At 43.0% G+C, this 25,338-nt stretch overlaps 1 protein-coding gene across 2 annotated transcripts in view; it reads left to right on the top strand.

Annotated features, from left to right (window-relative positions):
• The window catches only part of LOC143489841 (sodium- and chloride-dependent GABA transporter 2-like), a 78,580-nt gene extending 68,212 nt beyond the window's left edge, over nt 1-10,368 (top strand). For both annotated transcript variants that reach the window (XM_076988784.1, XM_076988785.1), the window contains 2 exons: nt 9,223-9,393; nt 10,085-10,368. In XM_076988784.1, coding sequence (XP_076844899.1) covers nt 9,223-9,393; nt 10,085-10,234 — 321 coding nt within the window. In that variant the 3' untranslated portion in view covers nt 10,235-10,368. The remainder of the gene's footprint in view (nt 1-9,222; nt 9,394-10,084) is intronic.
• The last annotated feature ends 14,970 nt before the right edge of the window (nt 10,369-25,338 follow it).

The following is a 25,338-nucleotide window of genomic DNA, read 5'->3' as shown; positions in this document are numbered from 1 at the left end:
CCGTAGACCAGTCGATGACGGGGTTGTGAAGCTTAAACCAGGGGAGACCTAACGTGATGGAATAAAGTGTGGAAGGGATTACGTAAAAACTGATCTGTTCCCTTCGGCCCTGAACGTGTATGGTGACTGGTGCAGTGCGGTGAGAAATAAAACCCCCGCCCACAGGTCGCCCGTCCAGTGCGTGCATGCGTCTCGGTCTTTCCAGCTGGATCAGGGGCACCCTCAGCTGCTCGGCAACGCTCCTCCGGATCAGGTTCCCCGAGGCTCCTGAGTCCACTAGGGCAAACACAGGTAGAGACACCGCCCCGTAAGACACCGACGCTTCCCACGTTAACAGCCCACCCATCAAAGAAATACTCACCCTGGCCCGCCCCCTCCTCGGACCAGCGGTCCGAGTGAGAGGGGGGGCGGTAGTACCCAAATCCATGGGCTCGGGGAGCCTGCGGGGTGAGAGGAAGCGCCGCTCCTCCTTTTCGCTCCTGCAGCAACCTGTCGACGGTTATCGCTCGGTGCACCACCTGGTTCAGGTCTTCTCCCTCGGGCCGACAGCTCAGTTCCGCCCTTAGGTCGGGTTTCAGCCCGCTATGAAGACGTCTGTCTGGGCGGCTTCATCCCAACTGGTCGTAGCTGCGGGTACAGGGTTTCTCTGCGCTGACCTGGGCTGCTCCCCAGTCCAGTGCCTTACCCTGCAGTCGGTTCACCGTGAAGCCGACTTTCTCCGCATCCACTAGGTGAGGCATGCTGGTGAAGTATAGCTTGCACTGGACCAGGAAGCCCTCACAGCACTCCGGATCCCCGTTGTAAGGCTCGGGAGGAGGAATCGGTGTCCGCGGTCTCGGAGAGGGTGTGGACGTCTGCGCTGACAACGCCTGGATGCAGCTCGTCAGAGCGGTTACCATAGCGCGGAGCTCCTGGAGCTCCTGCTGTTGTCTGCCCAGGGCGATGCCTTGGTAGGCCAGCACCTCTATAGCGGAGGTGCCCTCGCCTCCGGCATCACAGAATGTGCAGCCTGGAGCAGCCGGAGGCATCGGGACAGAGGCAACCGGAGACGGGGGTTGAACAGAAGGATGTTTATTGTCCATGGCAACCAAACCAGTAAAGCTCTTAGCACACACACTGCAAGTGATGCAAGGTAAAGCTTGTAGCGCACACCAGTAAAGCTCTTAGCGCACACACTATAAGTGATGCAAGGTAAAGCTTGTAGCGCACACTAGTAAGGCTCCTAAAGCACGCACTGCAGGTGATGCAAGGTAAAGCTCGTGGTGCGCACGCAGGTAGGGAACGCAGTGACGGACACGCAGAGACCAGAGACGCTCATGTAGCGGCAATGTGCAGCACTGGACCAGACGACCTGCGGGCTTAAGAAGAGCAAAGTAAATAAGAAACAGGTGTTCAGTACACTGGTGATTGGGACTGTGGGAGTGGTTGCGTGCGTGGGGGTGTGTGCTGGGATCGGCTGCTGGCCGGGATGCGCGCCCTCTGGTGGCGACCCGGCCCCCTCACCGTGACACTTACATGTGACCTAACATAGTAGTTTATTATAGTGAAGAGTAATTAAGGTAAAACTATGATGATAATTCTCCATTACTAAGTTAATAATTAGTAATACCTAGTTAATAAGTACTTAAACATTAATTAAGGAACCGTATTGTGAAGTGTTACAGAATATTATGATCGATGGTGTCAAAAGCAGCACTAAGGTCTAACAGTATAAGAAAAGAAACAAGTCCTTTATTATAAGATATTAAGAGAGTTTAGTACTTTAGTCAGTGTAGTTTCAGTGCTGTGATGGGGTCTAAATCCAGACTGAAATATATCTAGGACATGTTCTGTCTGCAAGAAAGAGAGTTGCGAATAAACTACTTTCTCTAAAAGTTTGGACGACAGATTAGAGATTGGCCTATAGTTGGACAGTTCCTGGGGGTTAAGACCAGGTTTTTTAATTAGCGGCTTGATGACTGCAAGTTTAAATGCACTGGGAATGTAGCCCATGCTCAGAGAATAGTTAATTATAGTAAGCAAAGGTTCTACATTGCTATGCAGTAATTCTTTAAGTAGATAGGTTGGTACGGCATCTAGTATGCATGTGGAGGGCTTAGCAGATTCCACCAATGAAAAAAACTCCTCATGACCAATTGGGGAGAAGGACTCTAACAGGGGCGGACTGGCATACATTACTACCGGGGATTTCTCGTGGACCGCAGGTGGTTTAACTCAGCCCGTGGAGGAACGCGCGGCCGCGGACTGAGCCTGTAAACACATGAACGAGTTGAACTGGGTCAGCTGATGCGGGCTGATGGTATGCAGCGGAGATCAGAAAAAAACAACTTGTCCCAGAAAATCCGGGCCGGACTACGAAAACATACAGCAGCTGTGTCACTTATTAATACAAGTAGTCTCGAGTAGCCTTGTCCACACTAATGCCACGTTAATAATATCTCCCTGTTTGTATCCCACGAGTGACAAGAGAGAGACGCCAGTTGGACACTGACACTGCTGAGGGTCTAACTCATCATGTGATCCCTCCGCGACACGGTTGACACTACTGAAACGTGAAAAAATAAGTCTGCATTGCCGTAAAGATGGAGCAGTCTAAGCCAGAGTCTAAACAGACTACGAAATGTAAAGGTGGCGCTGAAAAGCTGAGAGAAAAAAAAGAAAAGCTTACTTTTTCTAACAGTGAGGTTACTCACCGAGTGAACAATGTAGGTTTCAGTAGCTTTCCAGTTGTTTTTCCCCTGTATTTTGTCAGGGTCAAGTTGTTAAGTTTATTAGTTATTTTGTTATGTCACTATGTGGCTTTTTAATCATATTATTGCTGGAAGTAATATTGTCAGTATGACAGTAAAAGCTGGTGGCGAACATAAATTGTTGACGGGGGGGTGGCGAACATATTTGGGCATCTGCTATCTGTTTATTGTTGCCATAGAGGCAATCCCCAGCCTCGTCTTGAGATTGCGGTACGCGATTTCAAAATAAGAGCGGATAGCGCGATTGAAAAAAAAAGATCATTAAAAAAAAACTTTTCCAAACAGCTCACGGGACAGAAATAGATGGCCCCTAAAGCGGCCCGCTATTTGAGTATGGGGGCTCTAGTGGGATTACTGAATTGATTTGTTCATGGGTCCTCGTAAGGCTGGAAACAGTTTTGAATAGGAGTCCTGAATAGTTTTATCCTGAATAGGATTTTGCTGTATGGAGGGCATGCTTATATTCAATAAGGCTGCTTTTCCACGATAGTCTATACACTTCTAACTTTGAATTTCGCCATTTACGCTCCAGGATCCGCAGGGCTCGTTTGAAACTACGCATGTGCTCGTTGTACCATGGCACTATTTTTCTCTCAGTGGCTCCCTTATATCAAGAATTGCTTGAAAATTTATGCTAAGTCACCTAGAATTGATGTTAAAATCACAAACTATAATTACCTTATAGACTGATAGCAGTACATGAGACAGGAAGTCTGAAAATTCCTGCAAGAACTCAGAGTATGATCCAGGGGGGCAGTAAATAGTAATTAACATAAACGACTGCGATGCTTTGTTGGTTGTTAAATTTGATATAGAGAGGATGAGATGTTCAAAAGAATTAAACTTAAAGCCGAATTTTTGAGAAATGCCTATATCAGAGTCATATATTGTGGCAACATCACCTCCTCGACCATTTGGACGGGGGTTATGAACATATCTATTGCCAGAGGGAGACGCTTCGTTTAGTGCCATATAGTCGTCTGGTCGGGTCGAGGTTTCCGTCAAGCAAAGCATGCAGATTATGATTGGTAATCATTTCATTAACAAGCAATGCGTTAGATGACAGGGATCTAATATTTACAGGCATGAAAATGGGTCAGGGGTTAAAAAGGTGAGAAGACCGGGGGGCGGGGCATGTGACGTCATGGGGACACGGCGACGGGGCGTTGACATGTGACGTCATGGGTATACTGCGAGGGGGGGGGGGGGGGGGGGTTGGTGGTGGCTGCTGGTGTACGGGGATACAGCGACAGGTGATGCCAAATATTACGGAGCTCGTAAGGCGACGTTAGTATCTCGTTCCCACGCGTTTATAAGTCGTGGCCACGCGTTATTTATTTATTTTTTACATGATGTCACCTTACGGGCTCCGTAAAATATAGTAAAATCCATAAAAAAAAATTTTTTTGACTGTCATGTCAATGGATTCAATGTAAACGCAATCCGTAAACGCAAGAAGCCGCTTTCGCCATTCCGGATGGCTCAGTCAAAACCATTACGTCTTAATGAACCAATACATACATCAGCGGCGAAAACTATTGTAAAAATACCAGGTTTACGTGTTTTTATTTTCTAACATGAGCTAAAACACAGGGTAGACTCAAACGACAAGAGTTTACAACTTCATCTTCAACCTTTTCAGCCCTGGTGCGAATGTGATCCTCACACGTCCCTGGATTCACCAGTTACAACTACAGACACACTAGAAAAAAATCTTGTTTCTTATTTTATGTCACCGTTAACTACACGGGGTTGACGCGAACTTAAATAGGTAGATAGATGGGCCTATTATCACAAGAGCTTGTGGTTAGATCTGACAGTGTTCAACGCTGTTGTAGCGAACGGCAGTAACTTTGTTTTACCGCAAAATATGAAAACGATTGAAACCATTAGCTAATAACCCAATTAAATCCACCCAATTAAAAATGTACGATCTGGTAAATGTAGTGGTAAATGTACGATCTGGTAAATGTAGTGGTAAATATACGATGTGGTAAATGTAGTGGTAAATGTACGATCTGGTAAATGTACGCTCTTCTGACTTGTTCGCGGTGTATGCTTCTCGTCTCGCTTAGCAGTAAATGAATAACATGAATGAAGAACGTTGGTAAGATTGAAACGCTATTTGTCCTCTATGATGGTTCTGGGCGGAAACTGCTGGCCACTGTCATTGAAATAGCCAATTTCGGAAGTGCTCTGTTTGCTAATTAAGTCAATATGATAATTAAAATATAATCTCCCGACCCCCCCCCTCCAAACAAAAAACTCATCGGATCTACACGATTCACGTAGGTCACCCTTTTCAACTTCAAAACGGCGAATTTCGCCGAAAGGTGACAGATTTTCATGCCTGTATTTAGCAGTCCTAGTTTCAGATTTAAACTATTCTCTGAGGGAGCGTAATTGAATTTAACATTGATAAAATTTTGTCTTCTAACTTTGCAAGAATTATTTTTTGGTACTCGAGGAACAGACACAGTTTCAATCTAGTGTGAAAAAAAAGTGTGACCTAGGTGACGTCTCTTTGTAGCTCGCAGACAGTGGTTTAGCCTGTGTGTCTGCTGCCTGGCCTCAGCTCTGGTTTGTCAATCCCCATTAACTACTCCTACACTACCACTATTAAGCAGAGGTGGGACCAAGTCAGTGTTTTGCTAGTCTCAAGTAAGTCCAAGTCTTTATCCTCAAGTCCCGAGTCAAGTCTCAAGCAAAGACAGTCAAGTCAAGTCAAGTCTCGAGTCAAGACAGGCAACAGTCAAGTCAAGTCCCAAGTCTGAAACTTGGAATTTCAAGTCCTTTCGAGTCTTTTTTTTTTTTTTTTTTTACCAATGTTGCAGGTATATTTTAAATGTAAATAATAGACATGTGTTCTTTTTTAAATCTGTATTCTCCTCAAATCTTGATAAAACATGTGTAACTGAAAACACGAAGTATAAAAAAAAAATTTAAATTACACCTCTTTATTGCACAGTTCAATTTGTTAAAATTAGCTGCAAAAATATTCATACTTTAAACTACAATTTTCCAGAAATAAATATTCTGTGAAAAAGTCATAAGTAGAACTCCATGTTCAAATAAAAAGTGCTGATATTTTCACAGTACAATACAAAGAACCATAACAGCATTTTTCCCTCTCTTCTCTTATCTGGTTTCTTGGAGAACATGTGTGAGTGACACAAGACAAACAAATATAAGAACTGAACAATTAACAGGAATCTGCAACTTTAGACATTTCAGTAAACTATTCTGCATTGCATTTGCAAAAGACCAAACTGGCCAAAAGTCTGTATGTTATTTGTGCACGATGAGGCCGTAGAATTATGACCCCATAGCTGAAAACTCGCTCCACTTTTGTCAATATATTTTTTTTCTCGACGTAGATGTCTTCAAATACACAATCCATGCTGAGATAGAACTGGATATGATGGTGACAGAGAGAGGCTCTCATCCCCGACTTCAGATACAGAACCGGGTTGCCAACCCTCACGCATTGAGCGTGAGACACACGCATTTTTTCACATGCTCTCACGCCACACATCCTATTTCTCACGCCGGAAAAAAAATCTAGTTTATTTACCTCTGATCCATATCTATGATTCAATGAGTTACTAGTTCGCTCTGGCACCAACCACTGGCGATCGATCGATCGCAATATAATACTTAATTTGTGTCCATTTTACACCCCGCCCGGTAACAATTTACGTTCGCCAACCCCCCATTTGATTGGTTGTGCTGCAGCTCATGCACACACACACACACAAACACGTACAGAGTGTGGAAAAGCAGAGGACCGGTCTGCGTCAGAAGGATGGAAATGAAATTAATGGGGCGCACTTTATAAATATTAATATGCGTTTTAAAATTTTGATTTGGGGTAAAAAAAAATCAAGTCTTTGCAAGTAAACAGATTCAAGTCAAATTCAAGTCCCAAGTTATTGGTGTAAAAGTCCAAGTCAAGTCTAAGTCTCTGAATATTTTTTCAAGTCAAGTCAAAAGTCTTAATATTAATGACTCGAGTCTGACTCGAGTCCAAGTCATGTGACTCGAGTCCCCACCTCTGCTATTAAGCCTAGCAGATATGCTACGGGAAATGAGAGCAGCACCCTCCCAAGAGGGGTGAATGCCGTCTCGCTTCAAAAGGCCAGGCCTGCCCTCAAAACGTGTCCAATTATCTATATACCCACTTTGTCCTTTGAGCACCATTTAGACATCCAGCGGTGTAACGCCCATAACCTGCTGTTGGTCTCGGCGCCACGCCAAACTGGAATGGGGCCAGAGCATATTACAGCTTCTGACATCATCCCCGTTAACTCACACACCTCTTTAACGTTATCCTTAGTGATCTCAGAATGTCTCAACCCCACATCATTGGTGCCGACGTGTATAACTAACTTTGAGCATTTAAGTTTAACAAGCACCTTTAGATGAGCCCTGATGTCAGGCGCTCTAGCCCCCGGGACATACTTGACTATGGTTGCTGGTGTCTCTAAAGGGGTCACTACATTCACATGTCAGAGCTGAGAGTCTCCTATAACCAGAGCTCTTTTAACAGGTCGCTCAGTCTGTGTATTACTGAGTGGGGCAAACCTGTTTGACACGGGAACCTGAGTCGAACGGTGCTCAGCCCTACGGCTATGCCACTGAGACGTCACCCATTCGCCCTGCTACGAGGGCTCTAATGCCGGAGCTGTGTCCTGGTTTGGTCAGTGATTATGTAACGCAGCGTATGCTGCGGAGTGAGGAGGTGGACACAAATGCTGAGGAGAGTAAGATTTAATAAAGGGAATTCCAAACTCAGGGTCAAATAGGAAGCGATTTTGGCATGAAAACCGCAAACCTGGCAACTCTGGTCGCAGAGAGAGCAACCGAGAGGCTTTTGTGTCTGTGTGCTCTTCCAGGCTCAACCAGGACCACATGGATGAGGACCTCCCTCCTTTGATTCCACCAGCCCCTCCTCTTTCTGTTTTGGTTAACTTTTGTTTTCATTCGGGTTGTCACATGGTTTGTATTTATAACTCCATCTCTCATTATTGTTCCCAGCTGTGTGTTTAGTTCCTCATTTCATAGTGTATTTAAACCCTGTGTTTTGTCTTCCTGTATGCTAGTCTTTGTGCTTTGAGGTTGAGCAGGGCGCATTCTATATAGGTTTGGTCAAGGCAAACAGGGTTGGTTCCAGGGACCATGCTGGAGACAGAGTCGGGAAACAAAAGGGAAGTCGGTACATAGAAATGCTTGGTAGTCCACATGAATGAGGCAATAATTTGCAAGGGTTGAATTGAACCGGCGTGCTTTATAAAGGGATAGAGGGAGGGGTGTGAGCTACTGATAGGACAGGTGAGTCTTATGAGTACTCACGGGATGGCTCTCTCCTGCAGGATAGAGCTCCACTAGTGGTCATGTTGGGGGCAGTTATTGTGCTGGACATGACATTATGTCCCTCAGTGTTGGTTACACATCTGTTTCTAATTGCCTGCCTGTTATGACCATGAACTATTTTGAAGACACTGAGTATGAATTTGCTCACAATAAATCTCACTCTTCTCCGCACTTGCCTCCGCCACCTCCAAGTCAATCATTACACTTATAAGAGCAGTTCCATATATCCTTTCTTGTATCCCAGTTTCATTATTTCTGATGTAAGTGTCAGGGCTGGCTCGGATGTCACACCTTCTACCTCCCGAGTCAGTCCTAGACTCGCTAGGCGCAATCACTGCTGATTCGTTTTTGGTAATGCCGGTACGTTGTCAGCCCTTCTCCGCTTTCTCTGGTGTTGCATTTCGTTGTAAGGTGTCTCGCTACCTTAATCTCTCTCACTTACCTATTACTTATTCGAGTGTCTACCTCCTGCGCCTCTTACTGGCCCTTCTCAAGTTTTCCCCAGCTATCTCTCTTCCTATCGGTTACTCTTTTATTTTGGGAAGGGTTTTGTTTTGTTCGCCTGCTGCCAGTCTTCCCCTGGCGTCCTTAGTTCCATTATCACGCGTTCCATTTTCTTTCCGTTGTCTTTGTTATTTTCTTTCCCGTGTGTTCACGGTTTGGTTTATTTCGCGCGTTGAGTTTATTCCGCGTCATTTTTGAGTTTCGTTTTGCTACGGTGTGTGTATGCAGAGTGACTTTCGTTTTGTTCGCGTGTGCTTATTTCGTCCTAAGCATTTATCCCAATTGGTTCCTAACGGCATTTGGGTTCAATACTCCCTTCATTTTCTTACGCGGTGTGTACCGGTCTGAACACCCCGCGTTACAGTAAGAGCCCTTTTGTTCTCATATAACATTTATGTAAACTTTTATGTATGGTTTTATATTACTATATCCACTTCTGTTCTAGTCCAAATCTTAACTAATACAACCAGATGTTATTCACACATACACAGCACCAGGAAATTCTATTTTGGAAATAATATGGATTTACTAAACATACATCTGACAATCATATCCTTCGTATACTGATCTTTCTTTTTTTTCTCCCCATCCCAAGGTATCATTTATCTTTTCGCTGGTGGAATACCAACCTCTGACATTTAACCGCTGGTACAGGTACCCAGGCTGGGCACACATACTGGGCTGGCTGCTAGCTCTCTCCTCCATTCTGTTGGTGCCTGGATGGGCGCTGGGTCACTTGTGGGCATTAAGAGGAAGCCTGAAACAGGTGAGAGGGTTAGATACAAATAGACTTTATCACTTGTGCATTTCTGGAAAATGATTTTCTTCCCAGATTTTGGGGAATTCCCATCTGATTTGAGTCCACAGTGTCCCCAAGTATTTTTGGTCTATGTATCAAGGTTCAGACCTTCCTGTAGTTTACTACAATCTAGATGCAGTTGACACTTTATAGACTGAAGCAAATACAGACTATTCCTGTCATTTAAAGCCACGTGCATTAGTAAAGCCATTTAAATATATAACATATTGATAAATATAAGTAATATTAAGCAGAGAGCTAATCAAAGTATACTGTGAAAGGAGGATCTATTAAATATTGTGTTTTTTTTGGGTGCCCAAACTTATGCACCTGCCTATTTTTGTTTAGACAATTATTGTACACTTTTTGTAAATCATATAAACTTCATTTCACCTCTCAAATATCACTGTGTTTGTCCCCTATATGATATATTTAACTGCATTTTTAAAAATCCAAACATTCAATGATTTATAAAGGTAAATCAGGAAAATTAACAAGGATGCCCAAACTTTCGCATCCCACTGTATCTAGATATAGTCTAGGGACAGCTTGCTTACTTATGCCACATGACTTTAATGCTTGTCAGAATAAAAAGAAACATTTGTTATGTAATAGAGAAAAGATGATTTAAAACTCAAACAAAAAAATCTTTCAACAGCGATGGCTTTATCTGTGCAGACCTGACAGCAACCTGCCTCTGACCCAGAAACAGAGAGCTGAAATACAGGAACCAGCTTTGTCTGCAGAGACAGAGGAATTGTTAATAATCAGAGATATCAGAGAGAAACAAAAAATTGTCCAAATTTAACAAAAACGTTGTTCTTCTACATGGAGAAAATAAAAGTATTTCTGAGAACTAATGAAATATTTGAACAGTATTTTCCATTCCTTGGGTGAAAGACATGTGATAATTTCAAAATAAAGTTATAATTTACTTTGAAATATCTTTTTCTTTGGGCCACTATCTTAACATGCCTCATTTTATTACGTTCTGAGATAATATTGAGAGAAAAAAGGCAAAATTGTCTAAATGGTGTAACCATAAAAATGCAACACGAAGTTGGTGAAAATATTTTAATGACATTCTAAACAGCCTCTGAAATACACTGGCATAATCTTAAACAAGTATTTTTAAATATCAAATAACAGAGAAACATGGCAGTTCTGAATATTTCCATTAACATGGGGAATTTTATCTGCCAAGTCAAACATCTGGTATATCTACAGGTGTAACCACCCTTTTTGGAGCCATTTTGAACCAGATCAATTAACAGAATGTGATGTCAAACAGAAGGACCTCTGAAATAAAATGGAAGTGATCACACCAAGTCTCAGGGAAAAGGGAGGTTTTAATGCATAAAGTGCGCAAACCAAAAACCCGTGACAAGATTTAAATGAAGGATACAATGACCAGCAGTCAATTGGTACAAAGACAAAACATATATAGACAAACAAACGACTGTCAGATGAGGCGGATCATAGTCCCCGCCCACCTGAGGGACAAACACAACACAACAACCACAAGACAACTGGCGCTGTATATGGGGGCGACCAGAAGGGGGCCCGCCATACCGTGACAGATCCCCCCCAAGCCGCACTCCCCTCCACCGGCTGTGCGGCACACAGCGGCAGCACACGAAATGAAAGGGAAGGAAGGCAGGGACAAAGCAGGGACATGTCCCCTGCAGTCCTGGAAATAAAACACAAAACCCAAACATTAGCTCATCTCCCTGGGTGGGACCCTGGACCGACTGGGCCGTCAATAAGACAGAAACCACGCCCCGGTCGGTCACAGGGCCCTCACGCCCTAACCAGCATTTGGCCGCTGGGCCCCACAAAAGTGTGTGTGCGCAGGTTACCTTCCTGGGGAGTGGCTATCCACCTCCCAGACCGGCCAAGGAGAACGCCCCTCACGGGGAGGTTCATAGCACGGCGGACTCCTCCACCCCACCAGAGGTTCCAGGGGGGAAGCACTCCTTCCCTACGGTGGCCGGCTACACCCCAAGACCTTTCTCCTGGTCACTCCAAGCACGAGGGGGGACCTCTATCTTCAGCAGGAGCTCTTCAGACCGGAGCCCTCTGGTCCCCACACATCTGGGGAGCCCTTACCCCTCAGGGGGGCTCTTTAAGTCCAGGGCTCCAGTCACCCCATAACATAAGGGGGCTCCTGCCTACTTAAGAGATCCCACAAAGTCCAGGAGGGCCGCTATACACCCAGGGAGAAGCGCCTGCACTTGTTGCTAGTACTACTACCTGTGTATGTGCTTGTCGTTGATCTCTTGTTTCACAACATTTTTAATCATTCAGAAGTTTTCATTGCTCCTGTACAATTTTCATTTCCTTCTTATTTATATCTACAAATATCTGTGGATATATTTACTCATAACTCTGGCTACAACAACCTCCAGAAGCCATTGAAAGACCTTTTCGACTCAAAAAACATCGAAGTTCATCTTAACCAAAGCTAAGTATCTTAGTATTTCATCATGTCTGAGTCGCTTGTTGCTTGTGCTGAGTGTGGCATGTATAGCTACTCTTCTTCTGTCAGTAGTAAGGATGCAAATGATTAATCGACTTTCGATTAATTGTCGATCAAGAGGTTACTCGATCAAAATGTATTAATCACGATTAATCGTTAGAGAGCGCTCCTGTAGTAACTTGAACAGAGCGTAAGAACGAGAGGCGAACACGTGTTGCGAAAGACCAGAGTGGAAAACAAAATGAAGTGGGCGAAAAGACGTGCGGTGTGGGACCATTTCAACATTGTTAATTTAGGCAAAGAAGTCAGATGTTCTCTGTGTAATGCGGTATTGAAGTACAACAGTTCCACTAGCTTGAACACTGTGCATGCAGCTGTCCTGCATATCACCAGTGCACCTGGTCAACCTAAAATCACAGCTACACTGGGAAGGCGAGCGTTTTCGAAGCTCGCTACGAAAAAAGAAGAATGAGCTAAAAACAAAGCTAGATACTGCTACTGCTGTAGCACTTACAACAGATTGTTGGACAGCTCTAACAACAGAAAGTTACATTACCGTGACGTGCCACTACACTGACGAGAACTGGCAGCTAAAATCTGCAGTGCTGATTACGACGAACATGTCGGATAGACACACCGCTGACAATTTAGGTGACAAGCTCAATGATGTTGTGGAGACTTGGGCACTCTCCGGTCGCGTTACAGCGTGTGTTCACTACAACGCTAGAAACATTGTCCAAGCATGGGCTCAATAATATTTTGTTTGGCTCTCTATTTAATTTCTTCTTAAAAATTTTTTTTTTTATGTCTAATGTTTCAAATGGAGCCAGTCCTTAATTTATTCCTTTTTTTAAATGAAAGAATGTGTTTTGTTATACCATAAAAATTACCTAATGCATAATTACTTGAGCAATATATCATATAATACAATATAATTATCATAATATAATATAATATATACTTTTTGAACAAAGTGTTTTAACTATTTAGCTGATATTTTTAAAGGCCCTATTGAAACACTGAAATTCAGGTGGAAAACGCCGCTTATCGATTAATCGAAAGTCGATCGATAAGATCAATCAACTAATGATTAATGAATTAATCGATAATTTGCATCCCTAGTCAGTAGTGATAATTTTATTTGTGAGAAGTGTAGATAAATTTTTAGCATGACTGAGAAGATTTTGCTTTTAGAGGAGCGCATCCGGGCTTTAGAAAGTCCTAGAGATTCAGTAGTACCTAGCGTAGCAGGCCCGGTTTGCACAGCCGTAGCTAGCGAGCCCCCAGCACCGGCATTAGAGACCTCGTAGCAGGGCGAATGGGTGACGTCTTGGCTGCATAGCCGTAGGGCTGAGCACCATTTGACTCAGGTTCCCGTGTCAAATAGGTTTGCCCCACTCAGTAATACACCGATACAGACTCTCAGCTCCAACACCCGGGGGGCTAGAGCGCCTGACATCAGGGCTAATCTAAAGGTGCTGGCTAAATGTAAATACTCAAAGATAGTTATTCATGTCGGCACCAATGATGTGGGGTAGAGACAGTCTGAGATCACTAAGGGTAACGTTAAAGAGGTGTGTGAGTTAGCGGGGACGATGTCAGACGCCGTAATATGCTCTGGTCCCATTCCAGGAATGGGAGGCTCTGGTCCCATTTCAGAGACCTACAGCAGGTTATGGGCACTACAGGGCTGGATGTTTAAATGGTGCTCAAAAAACAAAGTGGGTTTTGAGGGCAGGCCTGGCCTTTTGAAGCGAGACCGCATTCGCCCCTTTTGAGAGGGTGCTGCTCTCATTTCCTGTAGCATATCTGCTAGGCTTAATAGTGGTAGTGTAGGAATAGTTAATGGTTTTAATTTAATCAATGTTAAATTCAATTATGCTCCCTTAGAGAGTAGTCCAAATGGTTGAGGAGGTGGTGTTGCCACAATATATGACTCCGATATAGGCATTTCTCAAAAAATCTGCTTCAATTTTAATTCTTTTGAACATCTCATCCTCACTGTATCAAATGTATCAAATTTAACAACTAACAAAGCATCACAGTCGTTTATGTTAATTACTATTTACTGGCCCCTTGGTTCATACTCTGAGTTCTTGCAGGAATTTTCAGACTTCCTGTCTCATGTACTGCTATCAGTCTATAAGGTAATTATAGTTTGTGATTTTAACATCAATTCTAGGTGACTTAGCATAAATTTTCAAGCAATTCTTGATATAAGGGAGCCACTGAGAGAAAAATAGTGCCATGGGACAACGAGCACATGCGTAGTCTCAAACGAGCCCTGCGGATCCTGGAGCGTAAATGGCGAAATTCAAAGTTAGAAGTGTATAGACTATCGTGGAAAAGCAGCCTTATTGAATATAAGCATGCCCTCCATACAGCAAAATCCTATTCAGGATAAAACTATTCAGGACTCCTATTCAAAACTGTTTCCAGCCTTACGAGGACCCATGAACAAATCAATTCAGTAATGTCACGTTACGGCCCCTGACCCCTCCCTTTTGGGCGTGTGTTTACGTTATCTACATCTAGTCGTCTGCGTCTGTGGATCTCCGTGGGTGCGGTTACGTCTTGTGTTCATCCGTCTCCTGTGGCTCGTCTCGTCATCACTCTGGACTTATGTGGTTTATCTATTTAATGTGCGTTCGCACAGTGTCCCGTGCTCGTCTTTGTTTGAGTCTCGCCACACTTAATGTTGAAAGTGTTCTATGTGTGCGCTGTCTGCGCTATTTCGTGTGATAATAAAGTAACGTTGTGCAAGAAACGCTGGATCTGTGCCTCGTCCGTCGCCTTGCGCCAAACGTCACAATGTAGTGCTATCAGCCGATGATTATAGTTGGTGATATTAACATCCATTTTGAAAATCTGTGTGACTCTTTTAGCATAAATTTTCAAGCAATTCTTGATTCAGAATCAGAATCTGGCTTTATTGGCCAAGTATGCTCACACATACAAGGAATTTGTGTTTGGTTACAGTAGCTCCTAGTGTACAATGACTAACAGTAACATCACCGACGTAAAACATTTACTCACACATAAACACACACACAAAACATAAATTGTAAACCATGTTCAAAGTAGTATATCTACAATAAAGTGCTGAGTGCAGCAGTAAAAGGCACTGAGGTGCAGACTGAGTTTAATAGAGAAATTAAACTGAAATAAATAAGACATATAAATAAGAGGAAATTACTGGCAGAGACAAAAGGTACAGTGGTTCTTAGGCACCATCACCAGATTAATAAAGTGCAAGAGGTGAACAGGCTGAGAGGGACGAGCCGGATATGGATTGTGAGTAACAGTCTTGTGTGTATGTAACAGACTGTATCCTGGATGTTGTGTTGTAGTGTTCAGCTGTTCATAAGTGTGATGGCATGTGGGAAGAAGCTTCTCTTTAGTCTGGTGGTCTTAATCATCAGTTGTCTAAAACGCCGTCCTGAGGGGAGACGCTGGAACAGGTGGTGTCCAGGGTGTGAAGCATCAGACACAATGTTCTCTGCACGCTTTCTGGTTCTGGAGGTGAGTAGATCTGGCAGGGTGGGTAGTGTCACACCGATGGTCCTCTCTGCAGACCTGATGATGCGCTGCAGTTCGTGGGTGTCATGTTTGGTAGCTGAGCTGCCCCAAACTGTGATGGATGCAGTGAGGACAGACTCAATGGTGGCGGTGTAGAACTGCACCATCAGCTCCTATATATATATATATATATATATATATATATATATATATATATATATACACTGCTCAAAAAAATAAAGGGAACACTTAAACAACACAATATAACTCCAAGTCAACCACACTTCTGTGAAACCAACCTGTTCAGTTAGGAAGCAACACGGATTGTGAATCAATTTCACCTGCTGTTGTGCAAATGGAATAGACAACAGACAGAAATGAGAGGCAAGTAGCAAGACCCCCCCCTATAAAGGAGTGATTCTGCAGGTGGGGACCACAGACCACTTCTCAGTACCTATGCTTTCTGGCTGATGTTTTGGTCACTTTTGAATGTTGGTGGTCCTTTCACACTCGTGGTAGCATGAGACGGACACTACAACCCACACAAGTGGCTCAGGTAGTGTAGCTCATCCAGGATGGCACATCAATACGAGCTGTGGCAAGAAGGTTTGCTGTGTCTGTCAGTGTAGTGTCCAGAGGCTGGAGGCGCTACCAGGTGACAGGCCAGTACACCAAGAGACGTGGAGGAGGTCGTAGGAGGGCAACAACCCAGCAGCAGGACCGCTACCTCCACCTTTGTGCAAGAAGGAACAGGAGGAGCACTGCCAGAGCCCTGCAAAATGACCTCCAGCATGCCACAAATGTGCATGTGTCTGCACAAACGGTTAGAAACCGACTCCATGAGGATGGTATGAGGGCCCGACGTCCACAGAAGCGGGTTGTGCTCACAGCCCAACACTGTGCAGGACGCTTGGCATTTGCCAGAGAACACCAGGATTGGCAAATTCGCCACTGGCGCCTTGTGCTCTTCACAGATGAAAGCAGGTTCACACTGAGCACATGTGACAGACATGACAGAGTCTGGAGACGCCGTGGAGAGCGATCTGCTGCCTGCAACATCCTTCAGCATGACCGGTTTGGCAGTGGGTCAGTAATGGTGTGGGGTGGCATTTCTTTGGAGGGCCGCACAGCCCTCCATGTGCTCACCAGAGGTAGTCTGACTGCCATTAGGTACAGAGATGAGATCCTCAGACCCCTTGTGAGACCATATGCTGGTGCGGTTGGCCCTGGGTTCCTCCTAATGCAGGACAATGCTAGACCTCATGTGACTGGAGTGTGTCAGCAGTTCCTGCAAGATGAAGGCATTGAAGCTATGGACTGGCCCGCCTGTTCCCCAGACCTGAATCTGATTGAGCACATCTGGGACATCATGTCTCGCTCCATCCACCAACGTCACGTTGCACCACAGACTGTCCAGGAGTTGGCGGATGCTTTAGTCTAGGTCTGGGAGGAGATCCCTCAGGAGACCATCCGCCACCTCATCAGGAGCATGCCCAGGCGTTGTAGGGAGGTCATACAGGCACGTGGAGGCCACACACAATACTGAGCCTCATTTTGACTTGTTTTAAGGACATTACATCAAAGTTGGATCAGCCTGCAGTGTGTTTTTCCACTTTAATTTTGTGTATGAATACCGCTGGCAAATTTTGACTTAAATTTACTTTTATTTAACCAGAAATTATATTTTTGACTGGAAATGACACAGGCATCTCCCAGGAGATAATACGATGATGTACAAGAGGCATCATTGTGGGGAAAAATATTTCTCATCTTTTATTCACATTTGAACAAAAAGTGGCATGTCCAAAATTATTCATACCCTTTGAAAACTGTCACAGTATATGGGAAAATCCTAAGTTCTATACCATTCCAAGCTGTTTTAAAGCATCCTAATTACCCTGATTCATTGGGAACAGCTGTTTTAATAAACTCAACAGGAGAAAAACAGCAGCTCTCTGCAGTTGGTTTGTGGACAGCAGTGGTGGACGAAGTACACCAATTATGTACTTGAGTAAAAGTACAGTTACCTTGCATTGAATATTACTCAAGTAAAAGTATTCACCTCAATTTTTTACTTGAGTAGAAGTACAAAAGTATCTGCCTTCAAAAATACTTAAGTATTAAAAGTAAAAGTAAAAACCTTTTTTTTCTTAGCATCACATCAAAACCCCTAGGCCTACTCGATCAACAGGTGAACAGGAAACAGTGCGTTATATTTGCCTAGTGTGACGCTGGATGGAGGAGGCACGACGAGCGTCGAATAGTGCAACACAACAACGTTTAATGAGAACAAACACACGTGAGGCTACGTGCAGAGGGCAAACATACACAGTCAACACTCGCACAGGCACGAAACAAAGACGAGCACAAGACATTGTGCGAACGCACATTATATAGGTGATTAACACAGACCCTCCTGATCTCGAGACAAGGCACAGGTGCGACTACCATCATGCTCACAAACAACCCACACCCACGGAAGTACAAACATGGACATAACTGCACGCAGACGATATAACGACACGCCCACAGGGAAGGGTCCGGAGCTGTGACCGTGACACCTAGTAAACACTAAATACACAAAACTAGACTATATTATCCTCACGACATTCATTTCCAAACTTTATCCATATTAATAATTCACACTAGAAAGGTAGACAAGTAGACAAACTGTTTAAGATGAAAACATAATTTACCACCAACAGTGATGTCAGTAACGCGTTACTTAGTAACGCGTTACTCTAATCTTACCACTTTTTTCGGTAACGAGTAATATAACGCGCTACTATTTCCAGTCCAGTAATCAGATTAAAGTTACTTATCCAAATAACTGTGCGTTACTATTTATATTTTCACTAGTAAAATATATATTTTTGCTTTCTTCTTGGCTCAGTTCTACTTTTGCGTCTGACCATAGCGCTCGACTCCGCACGCGACCCTGTGAGAGCGCGAGCAGTGTCCTCCCGTAACGATATGTGGTAGTGTAAAGAAACACCCCTCAAAAACAGGGGAAGGAACATTTACCTGACCAATTTTAATGTTGCTTTGTGTTCCACGTTTGAAAAGTGCTGGAATTTTGACTAACGTCGCCTACTTTAAAATGCTTGAAATTGTAATGGTATTTCGTTTCACAAGCTGTCTGACTGAACTGGGGTGGGTTTCCCGAAACGTTCGTAGCGCTAAGTACTTCTTAACCTCGTACGTTTCATACGAGGTTACGAAGTACTTGGCGCTACGAACGTTTCGGGAAACCCACCCCAGTTCGCTTGTATTACGTTTACAAATAAATTTACAAATAATACCGCGCAGCTACAAAGACGTAATGTCAGGAGATACTGTAGCGACTCCTACTCCTCACGGCGAGTCTTGCCCTTTAAGTGACACTGGGGGGGCGGAGCCTGCGCGCGCCAGTGTTGCATTATCAATAAAGTTTCCCTCCTCGGGATTTTTGGATTAAGCAGTTTCTGCCTCGGTTACCGAACCTGCTTCAATACATTGTTACTGTTAAAAATGCACTGCCAATAAAGTGAGTATTGGAAAAATTTATTTTGCTGCTGAATGTAACTACTAAAGTAACTTGTAATCTAACGTAGTTACTTTTAAAATCAAGTAATATGTAACGTAACTAAGTTACTTTTAAAAGGAGTAATCAGTAATCGGATTACTTTCTCAAGGTAACTTAGCCATCACTGACCACCAAACAGAACAATAATTTCGAACCGGCCACTTCAGACCTAGCTTGGGGGACTTTTTCTGAGGTTCTACGTTGTCCACCACATGGCGGGACAGGGAAGCTAGAAGCTAGCTCTAGCATCTAGAACTAGAACTGTGTGTAGCCCAACCAACTGAACTCATAATATTAAACTTGGCAGAATAATTAATAATAATTAATATAATAATAATCAGGGTTGCCAACTCTCACGCAATGAGCGTGAGACACACGCATTGACTGTCTTTACCAGAGACCGTCTTCACACGCTCACACGACATACATCCGATTTCTCACACTGAAAAAAAATCTAGCTTATTTATCTCCGTTCTACATCTATGATTCAATGAGTTACTAGTTCACTCTGGCGCCAACCACTGGCGATCGATTGACTTAATTTGTGTACAACAATTTACACTCACCACCACCCCACCCCCCGCCAACATTTTACACACATGCCGCCCCACCCCTCCAACCCTGATAATAATAATTTAAATAATTGTAAGCCCCGCTACCAGCTGGGCCACATACACCTTCCTTCACGTACGTAGGATAAGCTAGAAATCAGTCACTGTTAGCCCAGATCACCCTCCTACCGCGGCCAACCACTAGCCAATCCCACCAGTTCCCACCCAGGCCTGATATATGACTACCAGAAGTGAATGGAGATAATGACTTTCAAAAGGTTTTATTACAGAGTCCAATCATATAAAAACATTTCACAGCGAATATTTATCAGGACACAATATCACTACAACCCCAGATATTAATTATCCACTTGACAGTGGTGGACAGTAACGAAGTAAATGTAATTCGTTACTGTACTTAAGTAACATTTTCATGTATCTGTACTTTACTCAAGTAATTTTATTTGGTAAGACTTTTACTTTTACTTCACTACATTTCAAAGAGAAACTTTTTACTTTTCACTTCGTTACATTTACAGAAACATCGTCCTTTTTTATTTTTAAATCAACGCTTAATAAAATACAAAGTGTACCGTGTCACAGACTATAACCAATCGGCGCTCAGTAAGAGATTAAGATTTGTATGCTAATTGGCTGAGGATCTGTCATGGCTGCAACAGATGTCTTTCCCCAACACCTCTGGCCTTATTTAGCCCAATTGTTTTAATTCCTCGAAAAGAAAAATGGTTCGTATTGCTTCAAGTGTCTCCTCTGCATTCCGAAGAACACATCACGGTCATCATTTATGAACTCGCCGTCAAACTTGAAAAAACACATCGAAGTAAGTTCGCCATTAGATGAGTACTACCAACAGGGTGGTTTATATACCCTGGTTAATTATATCACATTGAAATACACTACTTTTAACAGATGCTTTTATCCAAAGCAAAGTGCTAGTACCCAAATTGCAATCTGTGGAGATGCTAAGCACCAGTTTAACACAGGAGACTCCCACATCAAACGTTAAAGCCGGGGACACATACACGCGAATTTGGCCAAGCGAAGCGAACTTCGCAATTCTCCAGTAGCGGTATTAACACGGAAAGGCATCGGCATCTTACGTAAAGGTTACACTGGCATATGCCATTGACATCGGCATCTTACGTACAGATGTCAGTGGCATATGCCACTGTTATCGGCACAGGTGACAGTGGCACATGACACTTACATCGTCATCTTACGTTTAGGTGTAGGGGTGGGCGATACTCGGAATTTTGGTATCGATACGATACCGATACGATACTGGTCAGAATCACCGATACCGATACTTCCAAACCGTTGGGGGGGGCGATACTTTTTACTTGAAATTATAATCCATTAATATAATAATTTATATTAAATTATATATATTTTTGCTGATGCTGGTCCAGCGTGTCGCGTGCCAGTGATTATGCCTCGTGCCATAAGTTGCCGACCCCTGCTGTAGACGGTCAACCAGTTTCAGCTGTGGAAAATTCAATTAAAACAGGCGAATACACCACAATTAAGCCAACTACAGGAAAGTCTGATGTATGGAAGTCATATTCCATTGTAATTAATGGAGAGGGAAATCGGCTTGTTGTGATTGATATCAGAAAGTGTTGGTGTACGTCACCTGATGGCATGTGTTTGGACTGTGGTAAGAAATGGGACAGCGCGATCCATCGCTATATAGCTGTTTTAATAAATACATAAGAAAATTTCAAGTACTAAATCTAATTAATTCAATTCATATTAGGATTGCGGGCGGGGGGCGACAGAAATGTGTATGTGGCGGACGGGTGCGGGATTAAAACAAGCGATTTTTTGGCTGGTGCGGGCGGGAGCGGGACTAAAACAAGCAGGTGCGGGCGGGAGCGGGATTAAAACAAGCGATTTTTTGGCGGGAGCAGGATTAAAACAAGCGGGAGCGGGATTAAAAAAGCAGTCCCGCGCAGACCTCTAAACTGCATCAAAAGAATCGATATTTTCGCTGTGGTATCGATCCGATATTGATCCTCACCTTTGTATCGATACTATCGATATAAATATCGATCCGCCCACCCCTAGGTGACAGTGTGACATCGACATAACGTATGAAAACGTTCCGAAAAACTGCGGTAAAGTTGGTTTCACATTCGGAATTCTTTCGGAAGATTATTAAAAGTGCCAAAATATGTACATTTTTATTTCTGGAAACCAAAACAATCACATACAACTTTGTTTAAGTCAGAAACAGACGCATTTTAAATTGTAGACAACACGTTTTAAATGCACTACTTTCGCCGCTGCAACGCCTTGGTGGCCTCCATGCACCGTCTACAAATGACTTAACACGGACAAAAGTGGAGGTCATAAAGGCTCCAGAGCACTGCGCATTCTTTTTTGCAATAATTTCTATAGCTTTTAAACGGTCCTTCATAAGACCACCAAACAAGTTGTATTACATAAAGTGCATGATGTACGACAATCTCCAAATCTTAGCTGGGTATTTATACCTTGCACCTATTTGTGGTGGTCAGTTAATATCTTATTTCAATAGCTTAAACGGTCCATCATAAGTCCACAAACAAATTGTATTAGACTACATAAAGTGCATCTTAAACAACCTACAACTCTTTGGTGTGTATGTATGCCTTATTTATACATTTCAGTAGCTTTGAATGTTGGTTTTTTATATTGAAAATATGGTAGTGATGTTGAGCTCATCCTTATAATAAAGGGGACTACTTTCCATAGGCAAGAATGTGTGTTGGGTAATTGAATCAATGGCAATGGAAATTTTTAAACAAAAACTGCCAACCACAAATGGAGATAAAAGTTATTAATACAAATTCAAGAGGTTGTTGTTTAGGATGCCCGTAATTTAATACAACTTGTTTGGTGGTCTTATGATAGACGGTTTAAAAGCTAATGAAAAAACGCAGTGCTCTGGGGCCTTTACGACCGCCAGTTTTGTCCGTGTTAAGGTTTATGCAAAGTTAATCGCAAATATCATCTGTAGCGTCTTTAAGTGTGTGCAAACGAGGGGAGTCGTACTCTGCAGAGGAGTATGAATTCGGCACAACACCGGCATCATCTAATATGGTCCTGGGGTCTTTCCCAAGAGGAAAACAATATGGCGACTTACTTTCTACTGGCACCTATAAATGACTTTCAGTAGTTTTCAAATAACTTTTAAGCAGCGTAAACATCTGTATGCAAGCTCAAATGACAAATGACACAGGCGTAGGCACATGCCAGTGTCTGAAAACAAAATGTCGTTGTCATGTGCCACTGACATCTATACGTAAGATGCCGATGTCAATGGCATATGCTACTGATATCTGTACGTAAGATGCCGATGTCAATGGCATATGCCAGCGTAACCTTTACGTAAGATGCCGATGCCTTTCCGTGTTAATACTGCCTCTCCAGTTCATTCCTATGAGGGAGGCGAAGGCAAGCAAATATTAGCGAAGCGAAGCTAAATTATTTAAATTATTTATTTATATTATATTAATTATTATTAATTATTCAGCCAAGTTTAATATTATGAGTTCAGTTGGTTGGGTTGCACACAGTTCTAGTTCCAGGGTTGCCAACTTTTCAAGATCACTTGGAGTGAGATTTGAACCTGGAGGGGGTGGCGAACAAGTTGTTGACGGGGGGTATAAAATGGACACAAATTAAATATTATATCGCGATCAATCGATCACCAGTGGTTGGCACCAGAGCGAACTAGTAACTCATTGAATCATAGATATGGATCAGAGGTAAATAAACTAGATTATTTTTTTCGTTGTGAGAAATCGTATGTGTGGCGTGAGAGCGTGTGAAGACAGTCAAATGCGTGTGTCTCATGCTCAATGCGTGAGAGTTGGCAACCCTGTAGTTCTAGGTGCTAAGCTTCCCTGTCCCACCATGTGGTGGACAACGTATAACCTCTTCATATACTGTATCGCCTCTTCAAAACTTAAGGTAATGTTTAATCAAATGTAATGTTTATAGTGAATGATTCATCAGTTGTGAGGGTGTTTTGTTATTTGTTTTTTGACAACTGAAATGAAAAATAAAAAATTTAACTTGAATGAATGCTTTTTGTGTTGTTGCTTCAAAAGCACTTGGTCTTACTTAAATATAATATAGTTTTGAGTATTTTGTGTTTGCTAGGCAAATGTAAGGCACTGTTTCGTTGTTCACTTGTTGATCGAGTAGGCCTAGGGGTTTTGATGTGACGCTAAGAAAAAAATGTTTTTACTTTTACTTTTAATACTTAAGTATTTTTGAAGGCAGATACTTTTGTACTTTTACTCAAGTAAAAAATTGAGGTGAATACTTTTACTTTTACTTGAGTAATATTCAATGCAATGTAACTGTACTTTTACTCAAGTACATAATTGCTGTACTTCATCCACCACTGCTACTTGATTGGGTGTAATTAGATCGTCTCACCACAAAGCATACTCCATGAAGTACTCAAGCTTAAAAGGGCCCAACCAAAGTAAATAAAACACACACACACACAAAAAAAGTAAATAAAATAAATAAGTATACACTACCACCTTCACTACAAAACCAGCAAATAAATCACACGTGAACCATACCATCAAAAGGAAGGGCCCCAAAGCTGGTCACTCACTTCTCTAGGCCACGTCATAGACGAAGCACATGTCCTTCCGGGTTAAGCACTAAAATGAATTATCTTAAAACAATAGATATGCACGCTAAATTGACACTCATCTAAGACAAAAGAAATAAAACTGGTTCGTAAGATTTTAAACGGGAAGGAAAGAACAGTGAATGCTTCAACTGGTAGGGAAAACCATGCCCGCAACTAGATTTAATGCGTCCGTCATAGGAGTTCTGCCCTCTGGGCATTAACGTAGCCTCTGCCCCAAACGATAAGTGCTGCTGCTCACTGCAACAGATAACTCGGGCCTCACTGATGCATACCCGGTTCTCTTTACATAACACGCTCAGAGCCTCGCTGGAACGACCGTCCGAACCACAGCACACTGCATCGGATCTGGCTAACCCAACCTTTCACTCCTCTGTGTGCCCGGAGTTATTAAATAACGTGTGGACCTTAGTAAAAGCTCTTCGCGTGCTACCGGCGTATCTCTCAGACCATAAGCCAAACGATAGTTGGAGGCAAATCCCGCGACACTTTTAAAGTCGTGCCTACCCACGCAGCGTGTCTCCAAGCTCCACCCTCCATACCAGGTAAGTTCCAGAAAGGTGTATCCACTCGTTTAACCTGGTATTCTTAGTAGGGGGTCACATAATAATTTTAATAATTTTGCTTCACCTCGCTCATATTTGTTTGCCTTCGGCTCCCTCATAGGAATGAATTGCGAAGTTCGCTTCGCTTGGCCAAATTTGCTTGTATGTGTCCCCGGCTTTAACGTTTGATGTGGGAGTCTCCTGTGTTAAACTAGCGCTTAGCATCTCCACAGATTGCAATTTAGGTACTAGCACACTGCTTTGGATAAAAGCATCTGTTAAATGTAGTGTACTTCAATGTGATATAATTAACTGGGGTATATAAACCACCCTGTTGGTAGTACTCATCTAATGGCGATCTTACCTCAATGTGTTTTTTCAAGTTTGATGGTGAGTTCATAAATGATGACAGCGATGTGTTCTTCGGAATGCAGAGGAGGAATACGAATAATTTTTCTTTTCGAGGAATTCAAACATTTCGACTAAATAAGGCCAGGGGTCTTGGGGAAAGACATCTGTTGCAGCCATGTCAGATCCACAGCCATTTAGCGTACAAATCTTAATCTCTTACTGGG

This window comes from Brachyhypopomus gauderio, chromosome 2, assembly GCF_052324685.1.
Source record: "Brachyhypopomus gauderio isolate BG-103 chromosome 2, BGAUD_0.2, whole genome shotgun sequence".
NCBI classification, from domain to species: Eukaryota; Metazoa; Chordata; class Actinopteri; order Gymnotiformes; family Hypopomidae; genus Brachyhypopomus; species Brachyhypopomus gauderio.
Note: the sequence above shows the minus strand (reverse complement) of the source record. Positions and strands in the feature narration are given on the sequence as shown.